Source organism: Penaeus chinensis, chromosome 31, assembly GCF_019202785.1.
Source record: "Penaeus chinensis breed Huanghai No. 1 chromosome 31, ASM1920278v2, whole genome shotgun sequence".
NCBI classification, from domain to species: Eukaryota; Metazoa; Arthropoda; class Malacostraca; order Decapoda; family Penaeidae; genus Penaeus; species Penaeus chinensis.
The window spans coordinates 36,557,604-36,575,103 of NC_061849.1; the positions used below are offsets into that span (position 1 = coordinate 36,557,604).

At 43.6% G+C, this 17,500-nt stretch overlaps 1 protein-coding gene across 3 annotated transcripts in view; it reads left to right on the plus strand.

Annotated features, from left to right (window-relative positions):
* Positions 1-17,500, plus strand: part of LOC125041833 — a 37,104-nt gene that overhangs the window by 14,630 nt on the left and 4,974 nt on the right. For all 3 annotated transcript variants that reach the window (XM_047637169.1, XM_047637170.1, XM_047637171.1), the window contains one exon: positions 13,859-14,051. In XM_047637169.1, the coding sequence (XP_047493125.1) occupies positions 13,859-14,051 (193 nt within the window). The remainder of the gene's footprint in view (positions 1-13,858; positions 14,052-17,500) is intronic.

Below are 17,500 nucleotides of genomic sequence, written 5' to 3' on the forward strand. Positions count from 1 at the left end.
AAAAAGCTCATCATAAATTACCACTTTATCAAACCGAACATGTAGTCAGATACGTGTTATTGATTTTTACTTTGCATGCGACAAACTCCAAAGTAGAATCAACAATCACTTCTGTAAAAGGGAGGCTTTGGTGGATGTATATGGCGACTCCGCCTCCACACCTACCCTCACGATCCTTCCGACATAAATGGCAGTTCCTGAGCGATACGACCTCGTCAGAGACGAAGTTTGTCAAATGAGTTTCTTGGAGAACTATAATATCGGGAGCATAGGACGAGGCTAATAATTTAAGGTCATTTACTTTAGATCTAAGACTTCGACAGTTCCATTGTATAATGGTTGACGCGATGATTACGTTTTATGGGGTTTGGAAGTGCCTTGTCCACCAGTTTTTTTTTTTTTCTTTTTATGGGAGGGAGGCGCCTCCTCTCCCTCGCTTCCCGGGGACCTCTCACGGGATGGTTTGGAGACAGAAGCCTCCATGTCCTGCACCTCCTGGCGAGGGAGACGACTGACAGACTGCGACCTGCTTCTCTCTCGAGAAACCGATCGCGAGCCAGACGAAGTCCTCACAGGAGTAGCCCGGACGGGAAGGTGCGCTCCGGACTGTGATTCGGTATCAGCTTCCTTAAAATGTTTATGCTGGGTTGATGCAGCCATTTGATCGACCAATTTTGTCAGTTGATATACTTTAATATTCAAATCCTTAACCGTTTGTTTCAATTCAGCGATTTCTTTATATTTAGCTGCAAGCTGTTGACTGACATCACTTGCACTAGGGGTGTTAGTTACTGCTGCAGCAAAGGAAGTATCAGGTTTGTGTGTCAAACTTTCCACTTTCCTCTTAGCTTCAGTATAACTAACTTCATGCTTTCTCATATATGCCAATGTCTCAGTCTCCTTCTTCAGGATGCTGCACTCGGCAGATCCTGAATGATGGGGACCTTCACAGTTAGCACATTTAGAAATTTGGCTAGTACATGTGATGGTGTCATGGGTTTCAGCACATTTCCGGCAAACAAATTTAGATGAATCTTTGTCAATACATCTTAATGAGGTGTGTCCGAATTTTTGGCATCTATTACAATGCATTGGCTTTTGGACATAAGGTCTTACTTGAACACGTTCATAACCGACATTGACATATTCAGGGATTTTATTCAAGGCAAAGGTAAAAAAACACAGTCCAGCACATTCCCGTCCTTCTTGGTCATACAATGAACGTCCACTACGTCTTGGTCCTTCATGCTCTCAAGAATTTAACTTACATCCATCGTCCTCAAATCCCTGTGAAAGATTACTCCCTTACAGGTATTTGGGCCAATAGGAATAGTTACTCTTACTCGAAGATCATGAATTTGCGCCAACTTAAGTAAATCCTTAATCTGGGAGTTGTATTGTACTTTAACAAGGAGGCTTCCATCTCGCAATTTTTTGACAAAATCAAAATCGCCGTCCACTTTACCATCAAGGACCTTTTTGATGATAAAGGGGTTCACGTTCAAAAGCGACTGATTTTCATTTACGCATTTTACATTCGCGAACCTTGCATTCTGGGTGGGGATTTTGAAAAGTGGTCGTCTCGTCTTGTCATTAGTGGGGGTACCGTTGTTCGTAGTCAGAGAGTGGTCATGAGTCGCCCCTCCTCCTTGAGGAGGAGGTAGCCGGGGAGTCATTCATTCTGGGTATCGGACCAGGTCCGACCACTTTCCTCAAAATCGTAGTCCTGAAGGGACAAAACCTCTTAACTGGTGTTATCAACCTAACTGCAATAGCTAAATGAGTTAATCAATTTTTCGTCCTCTCCCCCCCCCAGTGGAAGCCTGGTTGCGTTCTTCAGTACCACATAGGGATCGAGTTATGTGTGGGACACTTCCTTACCGTCGAACTTGCCTAGGCGAAGGACGGTAATTCAATGCCCATCCCCCAAGCGAATACGGGAGTCCACGAGGAACTCCGGTAGGCTCAGGAAAGTCACATTATAAGGAAAAGAAATCAGGACCAAAGAAAAAGTGCGCCCAAATGACGCCCCAGACTACTGGGCCTCCCTACCCAGGGGTCAAAGCCACAAGGGCTACCCTGGTGTAGAAGAGAGCTGCGGGTCTGGGGTAGGGTGCTGACTACTTCTACTGTAGCCTCGTGTCACCTGCAAATACAAGAGCACTGAAGGTGCTGGCAAAGCACAACAAATGTTCTGCAATTACAGGATTTTACTTTACTTTTAGCGAGACGAGAGGCCCCGAGCTCCAGGGTAGCTCAAGTGGCACAAGACTTATTATTTGTTGTTACTGCGTTTAAGAACAGGGTGTTAACTCATCGGAGTTTCATACACGAGTGACGAGTCGCTGAGTATCTTCTTTCTTTCTTCTTTGTTGGATTTCTTGGCTATCAACCAGCGGCATGTGGCCAAGGTTATTAAGCCAATGGATCCTATTTAGTTTATCAATCTATATAAGGTCATAAAGTTTTGTCTCCCTTAAAAAAGTGATTACTCTACTTACTATTTTTTAATTGTCTGATAAAAGGTTTGTTGTTGTTAGGGGTAAGTTTTTATTCTGAAATAATTGTTTAGTGTTTGTCTATGGTTTTGGTAATGGCGGCAGGATATTAGGATGTGGTCTATTGTGAGAAGGTTTGTGCAGTGGGGGCACTGTGGAGGGAATCTTTTTTCTAGGTATGGAGTGAGGTGGGTTAGCCTTGTGGCGTTGAGTCTCAGGCGGGCCAACGCCACCTCCTCCCTTCTGTTTTTTTCTGTAGGCTGTGGCCCACAGTTCTATATTTGGTTTTATTTTATTTGCGAGTTGGAGGTTGGTCCACTCACTTTGCCACAGATGTATTTTTGCTTTTATAAGAGACACAAAACACCTGAGATCTGTACGAACTATGGTAGTGTCCAGATCGCCAGTTGACCCGGCTAGTTTGTCAGCCTTTTCATTACCATGGATACCAGAGTGACCTGGTACCCATATTAGCTTGATTGATTTGTTGGCACCATGTAACTTACGAATGATATTACCCAGCAATTCATTTTTAGTGGTTTCTAAGGATTTAATAGCTTTAAGTGAACTTAACGCATCGGAAAAAATGACTATTCTATCGTGGGTCGTCGATAGTGCAAAATCAATAGCTTTATCAATGGCAAAAAGTTCAGCAAGAAAAATCGATGTATGATTCGGCAGTCTAAACTTTTGTTCACATTCAGTCGACCATACACCCGCACCTACACACTCATCTGTCTTGGAGCCGTCGGTATATATATGAAAAAAGGATAGATGTTTAATAAGGATCTCTCTGAACCTCTGGCGTACCTCACCCTCCGGCGCCATGGCCTTGGATGATGGAAGCCAGGCTTCCATGATAGAAAAATTGGGTGTTTCCCATGGCGCTATATTTCACTTAACCAGGGTATCGATGGTAGAGAGATCTATACCGACTTTCTCGACGAGGTCGTGGAGTCTCGTGGCAAAGGGCCTAGTGCCTCCATTGCCATTAGGGTGGCTCGGGTCTCGAGCCACCTTTGCGGCATAGGTCAGTGTCAACTGGCCGCGTCTGAGTCGGAGGGGAGGTACTCCTGACACACACGCAAACAAGCATTCTGAACAGCATCCAAACCTTTCAAACTTGTTTTCGATGCCGAACCATACACGATTGACCCATAGTCTCCTGTGGCAAAGTGAGTGGACCAACCTCCAACTCACAAATAAAATAAAACCAAATATAGAACTGTGGACTACAGCCCACAGAAAAGAAAGAAGGGAGGAGGTGGTGTTGGCCCGACTCAGTGTCAACGCTGCAAGATTCACCCACCTCACTCCATATGTTGAAAAAAGATATCCACCACAATGTCCCCTCTGCAACACCAACCTTACCCTAAATCACTCCATCACAATATGCAACCTCTACAACAACCAGAGACTAAAACTAAAAAATCATTTTCGACAACAAAACAAAGATTTCACTTTAATAAATCTATTATCAGATGATGAAAAAATCATGAGTAAAGTAATCACTTTTTTAAGGGAGACAAAACTTTATGACCTTATATAGATTGATAGAATAAATAGGATCCATTGGCTTAATAACCTTGGCCACATGCCGCTGGTTGATAGCCAAGAAATCCAACAAAGAAAGAAAGAAAGAAAAGATACTCTTTGGTCCCTCACTTTGACTAGCTCGTACCTCTCTTTTCAGACGCAGCAGCAATAGATCGAAAGCCTTGTGCCACAGGAACTACCCTGGTGTCCGGGGCCTCTCGTGTCGCTCGGCGCTATTGCTTCTGAGTTTTTAACGTAAATTACGTAACGTAAATTTCTGATTTTTTCAGCAATTTGTGCTTTGCCTGCAGGTCACACGAGACTACAGTAGGAATAGTCAGAACCCCACCTCAGACCCGCAGCTCTCTCCTACACTAGGGTAGCCCTTACGGGCTTTGACCCCTGGGTAGGGAGGCCCAGTAATCTGGGGCGTCCTTTGGGCGCACTTTTTCTTTATTTTGAATTCTCTTCCTCTCTTCATGTGACTTCCCTGAGCCTACCGGAGTACCCTTGTGGGCTCCCGTATTCGCTTGGGGGTTGGGCATCGAATTACCGCCCTTCACACTAGGCAAGTTCGGCGGTAAGGAGGTGTCTTTCACATAACTCGATCCCTCTTTGGTACTGGAGAACGCAACCAGGCTTCCACTGGGGGGGTTGAGGACGGAAACTGCCACACTCTTCTCTTAGCTATTGCTGTTAGGTTGATTAACAATAGTTAAGGGTTAACTGGTCCCTTCAGGACAACGGGCACGGGCCCAGGGGTCGGACTCGGTCCGATTCCCTCCTCCTCCTCAAGGAGGGGGGACGACCCATGACTCGCCTACGACCAATACGATCTTGAACAACGGAACCCCTACTGCTGACAAACGTGAACGACGATTCTTTTCAATCCCTCCACAGAATGCAAGGTATCAAATGCGTGAATGAAAATCAATCGCTTTTGAATGTGAGCCCCTTCATCATCAAGAAGGTCCTTGATGGTCAAGTGGACGGCGATATTGATTATGTCAAGAAATTGCGAGATAGTAGCCTCCTTGTAAAAGTGCAATTCAACTCCCAGATTAAGGACTTGCTTAAACTGACGCAGATTCATGATTTGAAGGTTAACGTAACTATCCCCATTGGCCCCAATACCTGCAAGGGAGTAATCTTTAGCAGGGAATTGAGGACAATGGAGGAGAGTGAAATTCTGGAAAATATGAAGGACCAAAGCGTAGTGGACGTGAACTGCCTGACCAAGAAAAACGGGAATGTGTGAACAAAAACCGGATTGTGCTTTTTGACTTTTCATTCAAGTAAAATTCCTGAGTATGTCACGGTTGGATATGAACGTGTCCAAGTGCGACCTTACATTCAAAAACCTATGCGCTGTAATAGATGCCAAAAATTTAGACACACCTCATTATGATGCAATGATAAGGATACTAGTAAATTTACTTGTGGTAAATGTGCTGGAGATCATGACACCTGTATGTACTGAGAATACGCTCAAGTGTGCTAACTGTGGAGGTCCCCATCAATCTGGCTCTGCCGAGTGCAGCAGCTTGAAGGAGGAGACTGAAATATTAGCATACATGATGTTAGTTACCGTGAAGCCAAGAGGAAAGTTGAAGGTTTAACCAGCAAACCCAATATTTCCTACGCTTCAGCAGCAACTAACAACACTTCCAGTGCAAACGGCATCAGTCAGGAACTTACAGCTAAGGATAAAGAAATTGCAGAATTAAAGGAAACGGTTAAGGAATTAATGAGTCAAATCAAAGAATTGAAAAATACAATTCAACAAATTGCTGAATCAACCCAGCAAAAGCAGCAGCATCATAAGGAGGATGATACCAAAATACAATCTGGATCGCACCTTCTCGTCCAGGCGGCTCCTGCTAGGACTTCGTCTGGTGTTTGGTCTGCTTCTCGAAGTAGATCATCCTCCACCGGGCGTCTCCCTGGCAGCGAGACGCAGGACATGGAGGCTACTGTCTCCAAAAATACCCATGGAAGGCCCCTGGGTAGCGAGGGAGAGGAGGACGAACCTCCCTCCCAGAAAAAGAAAATAAAAACTGGCGGACAAGGCACTTCCAAACCCCATAAAATGTAATCATCTCGCTAACCTTTATACAATGGAACTGTCGAAGTCTTAGATCTAAAGTAAATGACCTCAGATAATTAGCTTCGTCCTATGCTCCCGATATTATAGTCCTACAAGAAACACACTTAACAAACCTCGTCTGTGACGAGGTCGTATCACTGAGAAACTACCATTTGTGTCGGAAGGATCGTGAGGGTAGGGGTGGAGGCGGAGTTGCCATGTACATCCACCAAAGCCTCCCTTTTACAGAAGTGACTATTGATTCTACTTTGGAGTTTGTCGCATGCAAAGTAAAAATCAATAACACGTATCTGGCTACATGTTCGGTTTATTGTCCCCCTGATAAAGTGGTAATTTATGATAAGCTTTTTACTCTTCAGGAGAGTCTGCCACAAAATAAAGTAATTTTAGGTGATTTTAATGCTCATCACACATTATGGGGTTCCCTGCGGGCGGATGGTAGAGGTGAGCAAGTAGTTAAGCTGATTAATGATTCTGATTTAGTCCTTCTGAACGATGGTAGCCCGACGCGGATAGACGATAATACCGGTAATTTGAGCTTGATTGACTTATCACTGATCTCTTCAACAGCAGCCAAGTGCCTGTGGCACACCATTGATGTCTCGTTGGGAAGCGATCACCTTCCTATTTTGATTGAATATTCATGCGACACAGCAAGAACGCCTTCAGCGCCTAAATTTAACGTAAAAAGAGCAGACTGGGTCGCCTTCACAAGAAGCGTCAAGCTCGAACTTGTTGGAGAAACCATTGATGGGCAGGAATGCGTGATCGTGAATCGATGTTATTTCCCTCTTCAATGATGTTATTGATTTTGAAAGATGTTTTTTTCTTATTGATTTTATTAACAGTGGACCAAACCTCTGATATTTTGGTATTGCTATTTATTGTAGAGACAAAGCTCCGCCAGGAGTCTCTTTTTGCTTGTCTTATTACTCTACGAGCCCTAGCTCTTGCTTGTTTGTAATTACAAAAGTTGTCATTAGTGATGTTATTTTGGAAAAGCCTGTAGACCTTATTGCGTCGGCACAGCGCCCTGTGGCAATCTGGTGTCCACCATGGAACTCTATGCTTAACGCTATCTGTCGAAGTTTTAGGAATGGATAGCAAAGCTGCTTCTATAATCGAATTCTGAATATTGTTTACTTTATCATCAATGGTTTCTCCAACAAGTTCGAGCTTGACGCTCCTTGTGAAGGACGACCCAGTCTGCTTTTTTTACGTTAAATTTAGGCGCTGAAGGCGTTCTCACTGTGTCGCATGAATATTTAATCAAAATAGGAAGATGATCGCTTCCAAACGAGTCGTCAATGGTGTGCCACAGGCCACTGATGATGAGACCAGTGATATATCTATAAAGCTCAAATTCCCGGTATAATCGTCATCCACCCGCGTGGGACTACCATCGTTCAGAAGGACTAAATCAGACTCGTTAATCAGCTTAACTACTTGCTCACCTCTACCATCCACCCGTAGGGAACCCCATAACGTATGATGAGCATTAAAATCACCTAAAATTACTTTGTTTTGTGGCAGACTTTCCTGAAGAGCAAAAAGCTCATCATAGATTATCAATTTATCAGGCGGACAATAGACTGAACATATAGCCAGATACGTGCCATTAATTTTTACTTTGCATGCGACAAACTCCAAAGTAGAATCAATAGTCACTTCTGTAAAAGGGAGGTTTCGGTGGATGTACATGGCGACTCCGCCTCCACCCCTACCCTCACGATCCTTCCGACATAAATGGTAGTTCCTGAGCGATACGACCTCGTCAGAGACGAGGTTTGTTAAATGAGTTTCTTTGAGAACTATAATATCGGGAGCATAGGACGAGGCTAATAATTTAAGGTCATTTGCTTTAGATCTAATACTTCGACAGTTCCATTGTATAATGGTTGACGCGATGATTACTTTTTTTGGGGTTTGGAAGGGCCTTGTCCACCAGTTTTGTTTTTCTTTTTGTGGGAGGGAGGCGCCTCCTCTCCCTCGCTTCCCGGGGACCTCTCACGGGATGGTTTGGAGACAGAAGCCTCCATGTCCTGCACCTCCTGGCGAGGGAGACGACTGACAGACTGCGACCTGCTTCTCTCTCGAGAAACCGATCGCGAGTCAGACGAAGTCCTCACAGGAGTAGCCCGGACGGGAAGGTGCGCTCCGGACTGTGATTCGGTATCAGCTTCCTTAAAATGTTTATGCTGGGTTGATGCAGCCATTTGATCGACCAATTTTGTCAGTTAATAAACTTTTATATTTAAATCTTTAACGGTTTGTTTGAGTTCGGCAATTTCCTTATCCTTAGCTGCAAGCTGTTGACTGACATCACTTGTACTAGGGGTGTTGCTAGTTACCGCTGCAGCATAGGAAGTAACGGGTTTGTGTGTCAAACTTTCCACTTTCCTCTTAGCTTCAGTATAACTAACTTCATGCTTTCTCATATATGCTAATGTCTCCTTCTTCAGGATGCTGCACTCGGCAGATCCTGAATGATGGGGACCTCCACAGTTAGCACAATTGGAAATCTGGCTAGCACATTTACGGCAAATGAATTTAGATGAATCTTTGTCAATACATCTTAATGAGGTGTGTCCGAATTTTTGGCATCTATTACAATGCATTGGCTTTTGGACATAAGGTCTTACTTGAACACGTTCATAACCGACATTGACATATTCAGGGATTTTATTCAAGGCAAAGGTAAAAAAACACAGTCCAGCACATTCCCGTCCTTCTTGGTCATACAATGAACGTCCACTACGTCTTGGTCCTTCATGCTCTCAAGAATTTCACTTTCATCCATCGTCCTCAAATCCCTGTGAAAGATTACTCCCTTACAGGTATTTGGGCCAATAGGAATAGTTACTCTTACTCGAAGATCATGAATTTGCGTCAGCTTAAGTAAATCCTTAATCTGGGAGTTGTATTGTACTTTAACAAGGAGGCTTCCATCTCGCAATTTTTTGACAAAATCAAAGTCGCCGTCCACTTCACCATCAAGGACCTTTTTGATGATAAAGGGGTTCACGTTCAAAAGCGACTGATTTTCATTCACGCATTTTACATTCGCGAACCTTGCATTCTGGGTGGGGATTTTGAAAAGTGGTCGTCTCGTCTTGTCATTAGTGGGGGTACCGTTGTTCGTAGTCAGATTGGTCGTAGAAGGGTCATTAGTCGCACCTCCTCCTTTAGGAGGAGAAGGGGTAGCCGGGGTATCAATCATACTGGGTATCGGACCAGAGGTCCCCTTTGCTCAAAATCGTAATCCTGAAGGGACAAAAACCTCTTAACTGTTATTATAAACCTAACTGCAATAGCTAAGAGAGTATATCAGTTTTTCGTCCTCTACCCCCCCAGTGGAAGCCTGGTTGCGTTCTCAAGTACCACAGAGGGATCGAGTTATGTGTGGGACACTTTCTTACCGCCGAACTTGCCTAGGCGAAGGACGGTAATTCAATGCCCACCCCCCAAGCGAATACGGGAGTTCCGAGGAGCTCCGGTAGGCTCAGGAAAGTCACATTATAAGGAAAAGAAATCAGGACCAAAGAAAAAGTGCGCCCAAATGACGCCCCAGACTATTGGGCCTCCCTACCCAGGGGTCAAAGCCACAAGGGCTGGTGTAGAAGAGAGCTGCGGGTCTGAGGTGGGGTGCTGACTACGCCTACTGCCTCGTGCCACCTGCAAAAAGCAAGAGCACTGAAGGTGCTGGCAAAGCAAAAAAGGGTCTGTTATGACAGGGTTTACTTTATTTCAGTTACTTTAGAAAACTCAGAAGCAACAATGTCAAGCGAGACGAGAGGCCCCGGGCTCCAGGGTAGCTCTTGTGGCACAAGACTTATGTTTTGTTGCTGCTGTGTTAAGGACAAGGTGTTCGCTCATCAAAGTCTGAAACACGAGTGCTGAGTATCTTTTTTTTTTCTTTTTTTTGTTGGATTTCTTGGCTATCAACCAACGGCACATGGCCAAGGTTATTAAGCCAATGGATCCTATTTATTCTGTCAATCTATATAAGGTCATAAAGTTTTGTCTCCCTTAGAAAAGCAATTACTTTATTTATTATTTTTTCATTATCGGATAGTAGATTTGATGTTGTGAATGGTATATTTTTTATTCTGCAGTAATTTATTATGGTTTGTCTATTATTGTTGAATTTATGGCAGGTTATGAGGATATGGGCTATTGTAAGATGGCTTGTGCAATGGGGGCATTGTGGAGGGAATCTTTTTTCGATGTATGGTGTGAGGTGGGTGAGTCTTGTGGCGTTTGTTCTAAGGCGTGCCAACACCACCTCTTCTCTTCTTTCTCTTCTGTGGGAGGTGTCCCACGGCTCTATTGTGTTCTTGATTTTGTTTGTGAGTTGGAGGTTGGTCCACTCACTTTGCCACAGGAGATGTATTTTTGCTTTTATAAGAGACACAAAACACCTGAGATCTGTACGAACTATGGTAGTGTCCAGATCGCCAGTTGACCCGTCTAGTTTGTCAGCCTGTTCATTACCATGGATACCAGAGTGGCCTGGTACCCATATTAGCTTGATTGATTTATTGGCACCGTGTAACTTACGAATGATATTACCCAGCAATTCATTTTTAGTGGTTTCTAAGGATTTAATAGCTTTAAGTGAACTTAATGAATCGGAAAAAGTAACTATTCTATCGTGGGTCGTCGATAGAGCAAAATCAATAGCTTTGTCAATGGCAAAAAGTTCAGCAAGAAAGATCGATGTATGATTCGGCAGTCTAAACTTTAGTTCACATTCAGTCGACCATACACCCGCACCCACACCCTCATTTGTCTTGGAGCCGTCGGTATATATATGAAAAAAGGATAAATGCTTAATAAGGATCTCTCTAAACCGCTGGCTGCCTCACCCTCCGGCGCCATGGCCTAAGCTGATGGAAGCCAAGCTTCCATGATGGAAAAATTGGGTGTTTCCCATGGCGCTATGTTTGACTGAACCAGGGTATCAATAGTAGAAAGATCTATACCGACTTTCTCGACGAGGTCGTGGAGTCCTGTGGCAAAGGGCCTAATGCCTCCATTGCCATTGGGATGGCTCGGGTATCGAGCCACCTTAGCGGCATAGGTCAGGGCTAATTGGCCGCGTCTGAGTCGGAGGGGAGGTACTCCTGACTCCACCTCAAGACGCTCGATCCGAGTGCACTTCAGGGCTCCAAGACACACACGTAAACAAGCATTCTGCACAGCATCCAAACCTTTCAAACTTGTTTTCGATGCCGAGCCATACACGATTGACCCATAATCTACTTTAGACCTAACCAGGGCTTTATATATCATTAGCAAAGACTTTCTATCAGCTCCCCATTTATTACCAGCAATGCACTTTAATAAATTTAGTGCTTTTTGACATTTATTCTTTAACTGACCAATGTGGTCTTTCCAATTAAGTCTACAATCAAAGAGTAGACCAAGAAATCTAGCAGAACTTTGAATGGGTATTGGGTGGTGTCACAACTGCGAGATTACTCTGGACCGTCGGCGGTGTTTACCTCACTCTGGGCGGCGGGCTCAGGCCTCTCGCGATTGGCTCGCTCACCGTGTTGGGGAACGAGGGTATCGGCCTAAACATCGGCGGGACACATAAAAGGAGCACCTGTCAGAAATTCAGCAGTTGTCCCGTGACTTTGACGTGTGTGCTTCCTTCCGCCATGTGACCTCGCCTGCTCCGCTGGATCCTTCTCCTGTTTGCTTGTAAATATCCTGTTTGTGTAGTGTAATTAGTGCTTTTAGCATTAAACCTTATGTATGTTTTCCTCTGGTGTGTTTCCGTTGACCTGACCGTTCTGATTCCTTACAACGAACCCTGACAGGTGGTTATCTAAAGTTAATCTGATATTTGGTATCTTTCTATGTGAAAAAATTACCCCAATACTCTTTCTAGTGGAAAACTTAAAACCCCACTGGAGGCCCCAGTTATGAATCATATCCAATGCGAGTTGGATACGATTTGCCGAGAACTCTGCATTATTGCTGGAATGCCATAATGCACAATCATCGGCGTACAGTGAGTATTTAAGATTTCGAGGGGGAGCTGGTAGGATGTCATTAATCATACATAGAAATAATGTTGGCGACAAGACACTTCCTTGTGGGACCCCGTTTGCCTGGACAAAAATGTCCGAAAAAGTGACATTGTCGGAAAAAAGTTAGTAGAACAAGGCAAGTTTCCACGTAATCCGAAAGCATAAAGTTTTCTGAGTAGGCCATATCGCCATGTCATGTCGTAGGCTTTTTCTATATCTAAAAATACTGAAATCAAAAAATCTTTTTTGGCAATTGCCTCTTGAATATGACTGTCCAGCTTTACTAGTTGATCGAGAGTTTGGCGTCCCTTTCGGAAACCGCACTGCTCGTCAACTAGTAAATTACTGGAATTTAAAAAATGCAATAGCCTACTATTAACAATTCGTTCCATGACCTTGCATAAGCAACTTGTCAACGCAATTGGTCGGTAGGAGATGGCAGTTCTGGGATTACCCCCTCCTTTCAATACAGGAATGATGTGGGCGAAGTGCCATGAGTTTGGAAAAGTGTGGCCTTTCCAAATTTCATTCTACACTTCTAGCAACTTAATCATGTCATCATGATTAAGATGCTTAATCATCTCATATCGAATCTCATCGGGGCCCGGAGATGTTCCTCTACAGGCTTCTAGGGCTCGGACAAGCTCATTCATTGTTAGGTCTTTATTATAATCAAAGTCATCTCCTGTGGGAAACTGAATAGGTTGCAGCTCAGCGGCTTCCTTGGTGGGCAGGAAAGCAGGATGGTAATTTGCTGAGCTGCTTGTATAAGAGAACTGCCTGGCGAGTACATTAGCAATGTCTTTTGGTGAATCGAAATTTGTTCCCTCGTGAATGATGTTTTTAATTTTGCAGGATGTTTTGTTTTTATTGGCTGAGTATCGATAGCAAAGAAAAACACATTTTCCCGCCAATTCAAGGAATGGTGAAATCAGGATCGGTAACTAGGGCTTACTAATACACTTCTTGCCGGCTGAGCACATGTGGAGCCATCTATAAGTAACAAAATAAACCAAAGACTATAGGAGACAGAACATAAATCCGTGGCAGTTGGGGTAAGAAGATTGACTAGTTTTAATGTGTAATCTATTATAAGGTTTATACTAACTCTGCAACTGGTGTTTTCCCTCTCTTCATGCCTTTAAGCGTTCTTTTTATTTCTTCTGTTGTAATGTGTAATGTCTCTAGTTACCGAGCTCGCTTCTATCGGTGTGTTTGCGTATATATATTTGTTTATTTATACACTCACACACACACACATATATATTATATATATAAGTATATCACATATGTATCTGTATGTATATGTATATATATATATATATATATATTATATATATAGAAACCCATATGTGAATATATATGTGTATATAAATAAATACATATACAAAGATATATTCATATATAAATATATATATATTCATTTATTTACATACACATATATATTCACATAGGTGTTTGTGTGTGTGTATATATATATATATATATATATATATATATATTTATGTGTGTGTGTGTGTGTGTATATATGTATGTATAAATATATATATATATATATATATATGTATATATATGTGTGTGTGTGTGTGTGTGTGTGTGTATATGTATATATATATACATAATTTATCGGCGCTCCTGCTCATTCCATCCATTTCCTTTTTTTTTTTTTTTTTCAGGACGTCTGGCGGGAAGCAAAGGGGGTGTTGAAAACAATGCATTTACAGCAGTTCAAATACACTTCAGAGGTGCGACACGTGAGCGCCCCTTTCCGAGTCACCTGGTACGCGGACTGGAAGCTCGACGGTTTCCCCGAACTGATTCATCGGTGGGAGACGAACCAGGAGCTCAGGCCTTCGCTGGTCATTACAGGTGAAGGGAAGGCGAGCATGGGAGGGAGGGAAATGGGGAGGGGAAGGGAGGCAGAGATCCGGCCGGGAGGGAAGGGAAGGAAGGTGCCGGGGGGATAGCATAGAGCTATCATATGGTATATTAGATGTGAAATTAGAATTTGTTTTCATCTACTTTCCCCAATATAATTTTACTGGAATTTATATGGTGTTCATACTTTAGGGGACTATATTCAGAGCACAAAATATGTTGATCTTGCTGGATGGGATGTTTCATTAGCAACTTGTAAAATTATTCTCTTACCGTGCAAGGTTGGGTCTATAATATTACACAGGCACCACCGACTATATATACACTAATTATTGTTATTTCGACTTAGCCTGGCCAGGGGGATAGGCATCATGCATCAGCAGACTAGCCCGATCTACGGTCACAGCCAAGATCTAGAAACTAGACCTCAGCAACATCTGGCCTAGTCCCGATGCCCGGTTCTAGCCAGAGAGTATCTGGCTTGCATGTCGCAGTGCCTTCGTGTGTAGGGAATGGTTGCAAATCACACACAGTGATGAAGACCATAAAAGCGGAAGTAATAATAATGAATACCATAACAGAAACAATAAGAATAATAATGACAGTGAAAATAATAATAATCAAAATATCCAGAGTCTCCAATCAGGCAGGAACATAAACACTGACAGAAAAAGTGGTTTTGTGATAGACCCTATAAACTTTGGTTATAAAAAAGGAAATCAAGAAGCCTGAGCCGGTTATCTGTATATTTAGACATATTAACTGGAAAAGGGCCAACTCTAACATTCAAGTGAAAAAAAGGAATAGAAAAATGAACAAAATAATTTTTGGTTACCAAGGATTTGAATCTACACAGTGCGGAGAATACGAAATAATATAATAATATTGATAATCGCAACAATATAGTAATAACAATAAAATACTAATAGAGTAGTAGTAATAGTAGTAAAGACAAAACTAGTTTGTGCTTTTCGAAGGTACAGCTACACAGAAAAGCATCGTTAGAAAATCATGCTAAACATTTTGACACAAACTTCTTGAAATATAGTTGTTCATCATCATCGGGGGACTAACGCCGACGGGGACGCATGGCCACATCCACTCTTCGCTTCTACTCCTCATGGCGAGTCTCCAGGTAGGCCTTCAGTCCATCTCTAACTCGTCTCAAAGGCCTTGGTCGAGCTGCCCAAGCCATGAACTCCTAAGTCGTCATGGGCCTTCTCCATCCAGGATTGTCTCGCAAAGAGACAACCTGATGGGCAAGGTCATCCACAGGGATGCAAGCTAGGTACCTATATAGCCTGAGTTGGCGGTCCTGGATTATGCAAGTAACAGGTCCCATGCCTGTCTCATAATGTAACCATCATTTGGACAAACAGGTTTGCAAACTGCACCCCACGATCCACCACAGGGACTTGTTACAAAAGACATCAAAACGAAACTTCAAGACACTAGATAGCATCCACGTTTAACCTTCATACAACAAAGCTCGCAGTATAAAGGCTTTGAAGACACATAACTTGTTTTTTTCTGTATATCTTCAAATGCTCTTATTGATCGAGTTCATGGCTCTTGCTGACAGAACAATCCATCAACTAATTTCTTGGTCTGACAAACCAGAGACATAGACTACACTGCAAAGGTATGTAAAGCTCTCTGTGACTTCAGCATCCTCACTGCAAGCATGTATTGATTGAACAGGTTCCCCTAACAGGCCCCAAATATCATGAATCTAGGCCCAAGGGCTTTGCCTTATTACTAGATACATTAAGAACTGCTACCAGTGATTCCAGAGCCTCAGATAGGATACCATTATTGTCGACAAAATCATGGTCAGTGACCTTGATATTGCCTAGCGCTGCTCCACAGTGTCTTTGGATAGTAGCTCTGCCCATTATCCAGTTCATGAAAGTGTTGAAAAGTGTTGGTGCAAGAACACAGCCCTGCCTTACCCCTGCGTTAACAGGGAAGAAGTTCAACAGTCACCACCACACTTTACGGCACTTTCAGTACCAATATATAGGCTTGCTATTAACCCAATAATCCGTGTTGGAATTCCAGAAGTCAGAAGTCTCAGGATCTCCCATAGAGATTGTCAATGCACTGAGTCAAACGCCTTCCTGAGGTCGATGTAGGCTGTGAGCAGTCCATAACTGAACTCAAGATAATGTTCGAAGCGCTAGGATAAGGTCTATTGTGGACTTGTGAATCCAGACTACACCGGGTCTCCGGTGCAGTAGTAGGTGGTCGCAGATCCGTTTCAGAAGAATGTGGTATACTGAGCATTATTCCCGGTAAGGAGGGATAACTGTGCCCCTCAACATGCCAGGGGGAATGGAACAAGACTACCAGATGGCAGTCAAGACTATGCAAGCCCTATGCCATAGGTTCACCCCCAGCCTTTAGCAGTTAAGCAGTGATATCACCTAGACTACAGCTTTCCCACCCTTCAGCTTAGAGGTTGCCTCTCTAACCTCAGTAAGGGTAGGAGGTTATTTACTGATGGGTGGGTCAGGCACAAGTATTGTGATACCACTTGCATCCAAACTAACTGCTGGAGGGTCCACCTGATACAGCTACTCAAAATACTCAGCCCAGTGTTCACGAACATCCACTGAGCGGACTGCAGTCATCTGCGAGGAGGGCTTAGAGTTCAGTTTTCTCAGGGCTTCGTAGACATGGTTATTTATTAAGAAATAACCTTCAACCTCCACAGCAAGATTGCTTGGCAGTGTCTCAGCCCTATGCACCGAGGAACGGAAGTCCTAATTACGACATGCTTCTGTTGCCTCCAGTGTCTCTGGTGAAATGAAATGGACTCCTACACTGCTTCGAGTGTTTCGCGCTAAAAGATTTTTGAGTTCTGTGAATTGATTACATTTCTCACCCCTCAATCTGTCCAAGTGAAATACCCTAACGTGGCCCAAAGTGGAGGGAAGCCACAACTACCCTATAGTCAGTGCCACAGAACTCGGTACTCCAGTAGACTGCAGTCTGAAGGATCCTCCAGCGAGTGCTGACAAGAAAGTGGTCGAACAGCTAGATACCACATTGAAGTCGCCTAGAACAATGTGAATGTCTTGCTGTGGACAATTGTCTGCCGCATCATTCACATCAAGTTTGCAAACATCGGTAGGAGCAAACACAGCAGCAATAAGAGACACTAAGCCGAAAGCATGCTTCAGTCTCAGTCCAATAATACACTCATCAACCAGGTCTTCTCACCTCCGAGGGGGCAGCCACCTCAACTCCCAACCACTTCAGTTCCCTCGATAGCAGGGGTAACCGCTCATTGTGCTGCATGGACCGTATGTTCAAAGCTCCTCTCTGGACAACTTGCCTGAGGTTAAGCCTCAGGCTGTCACTTCAGGTGGACACCACCTCTGCTACCCTCACTAACACTGCCACATATAGAGGGGAGTGGCAGGGTGTGGGGCCCA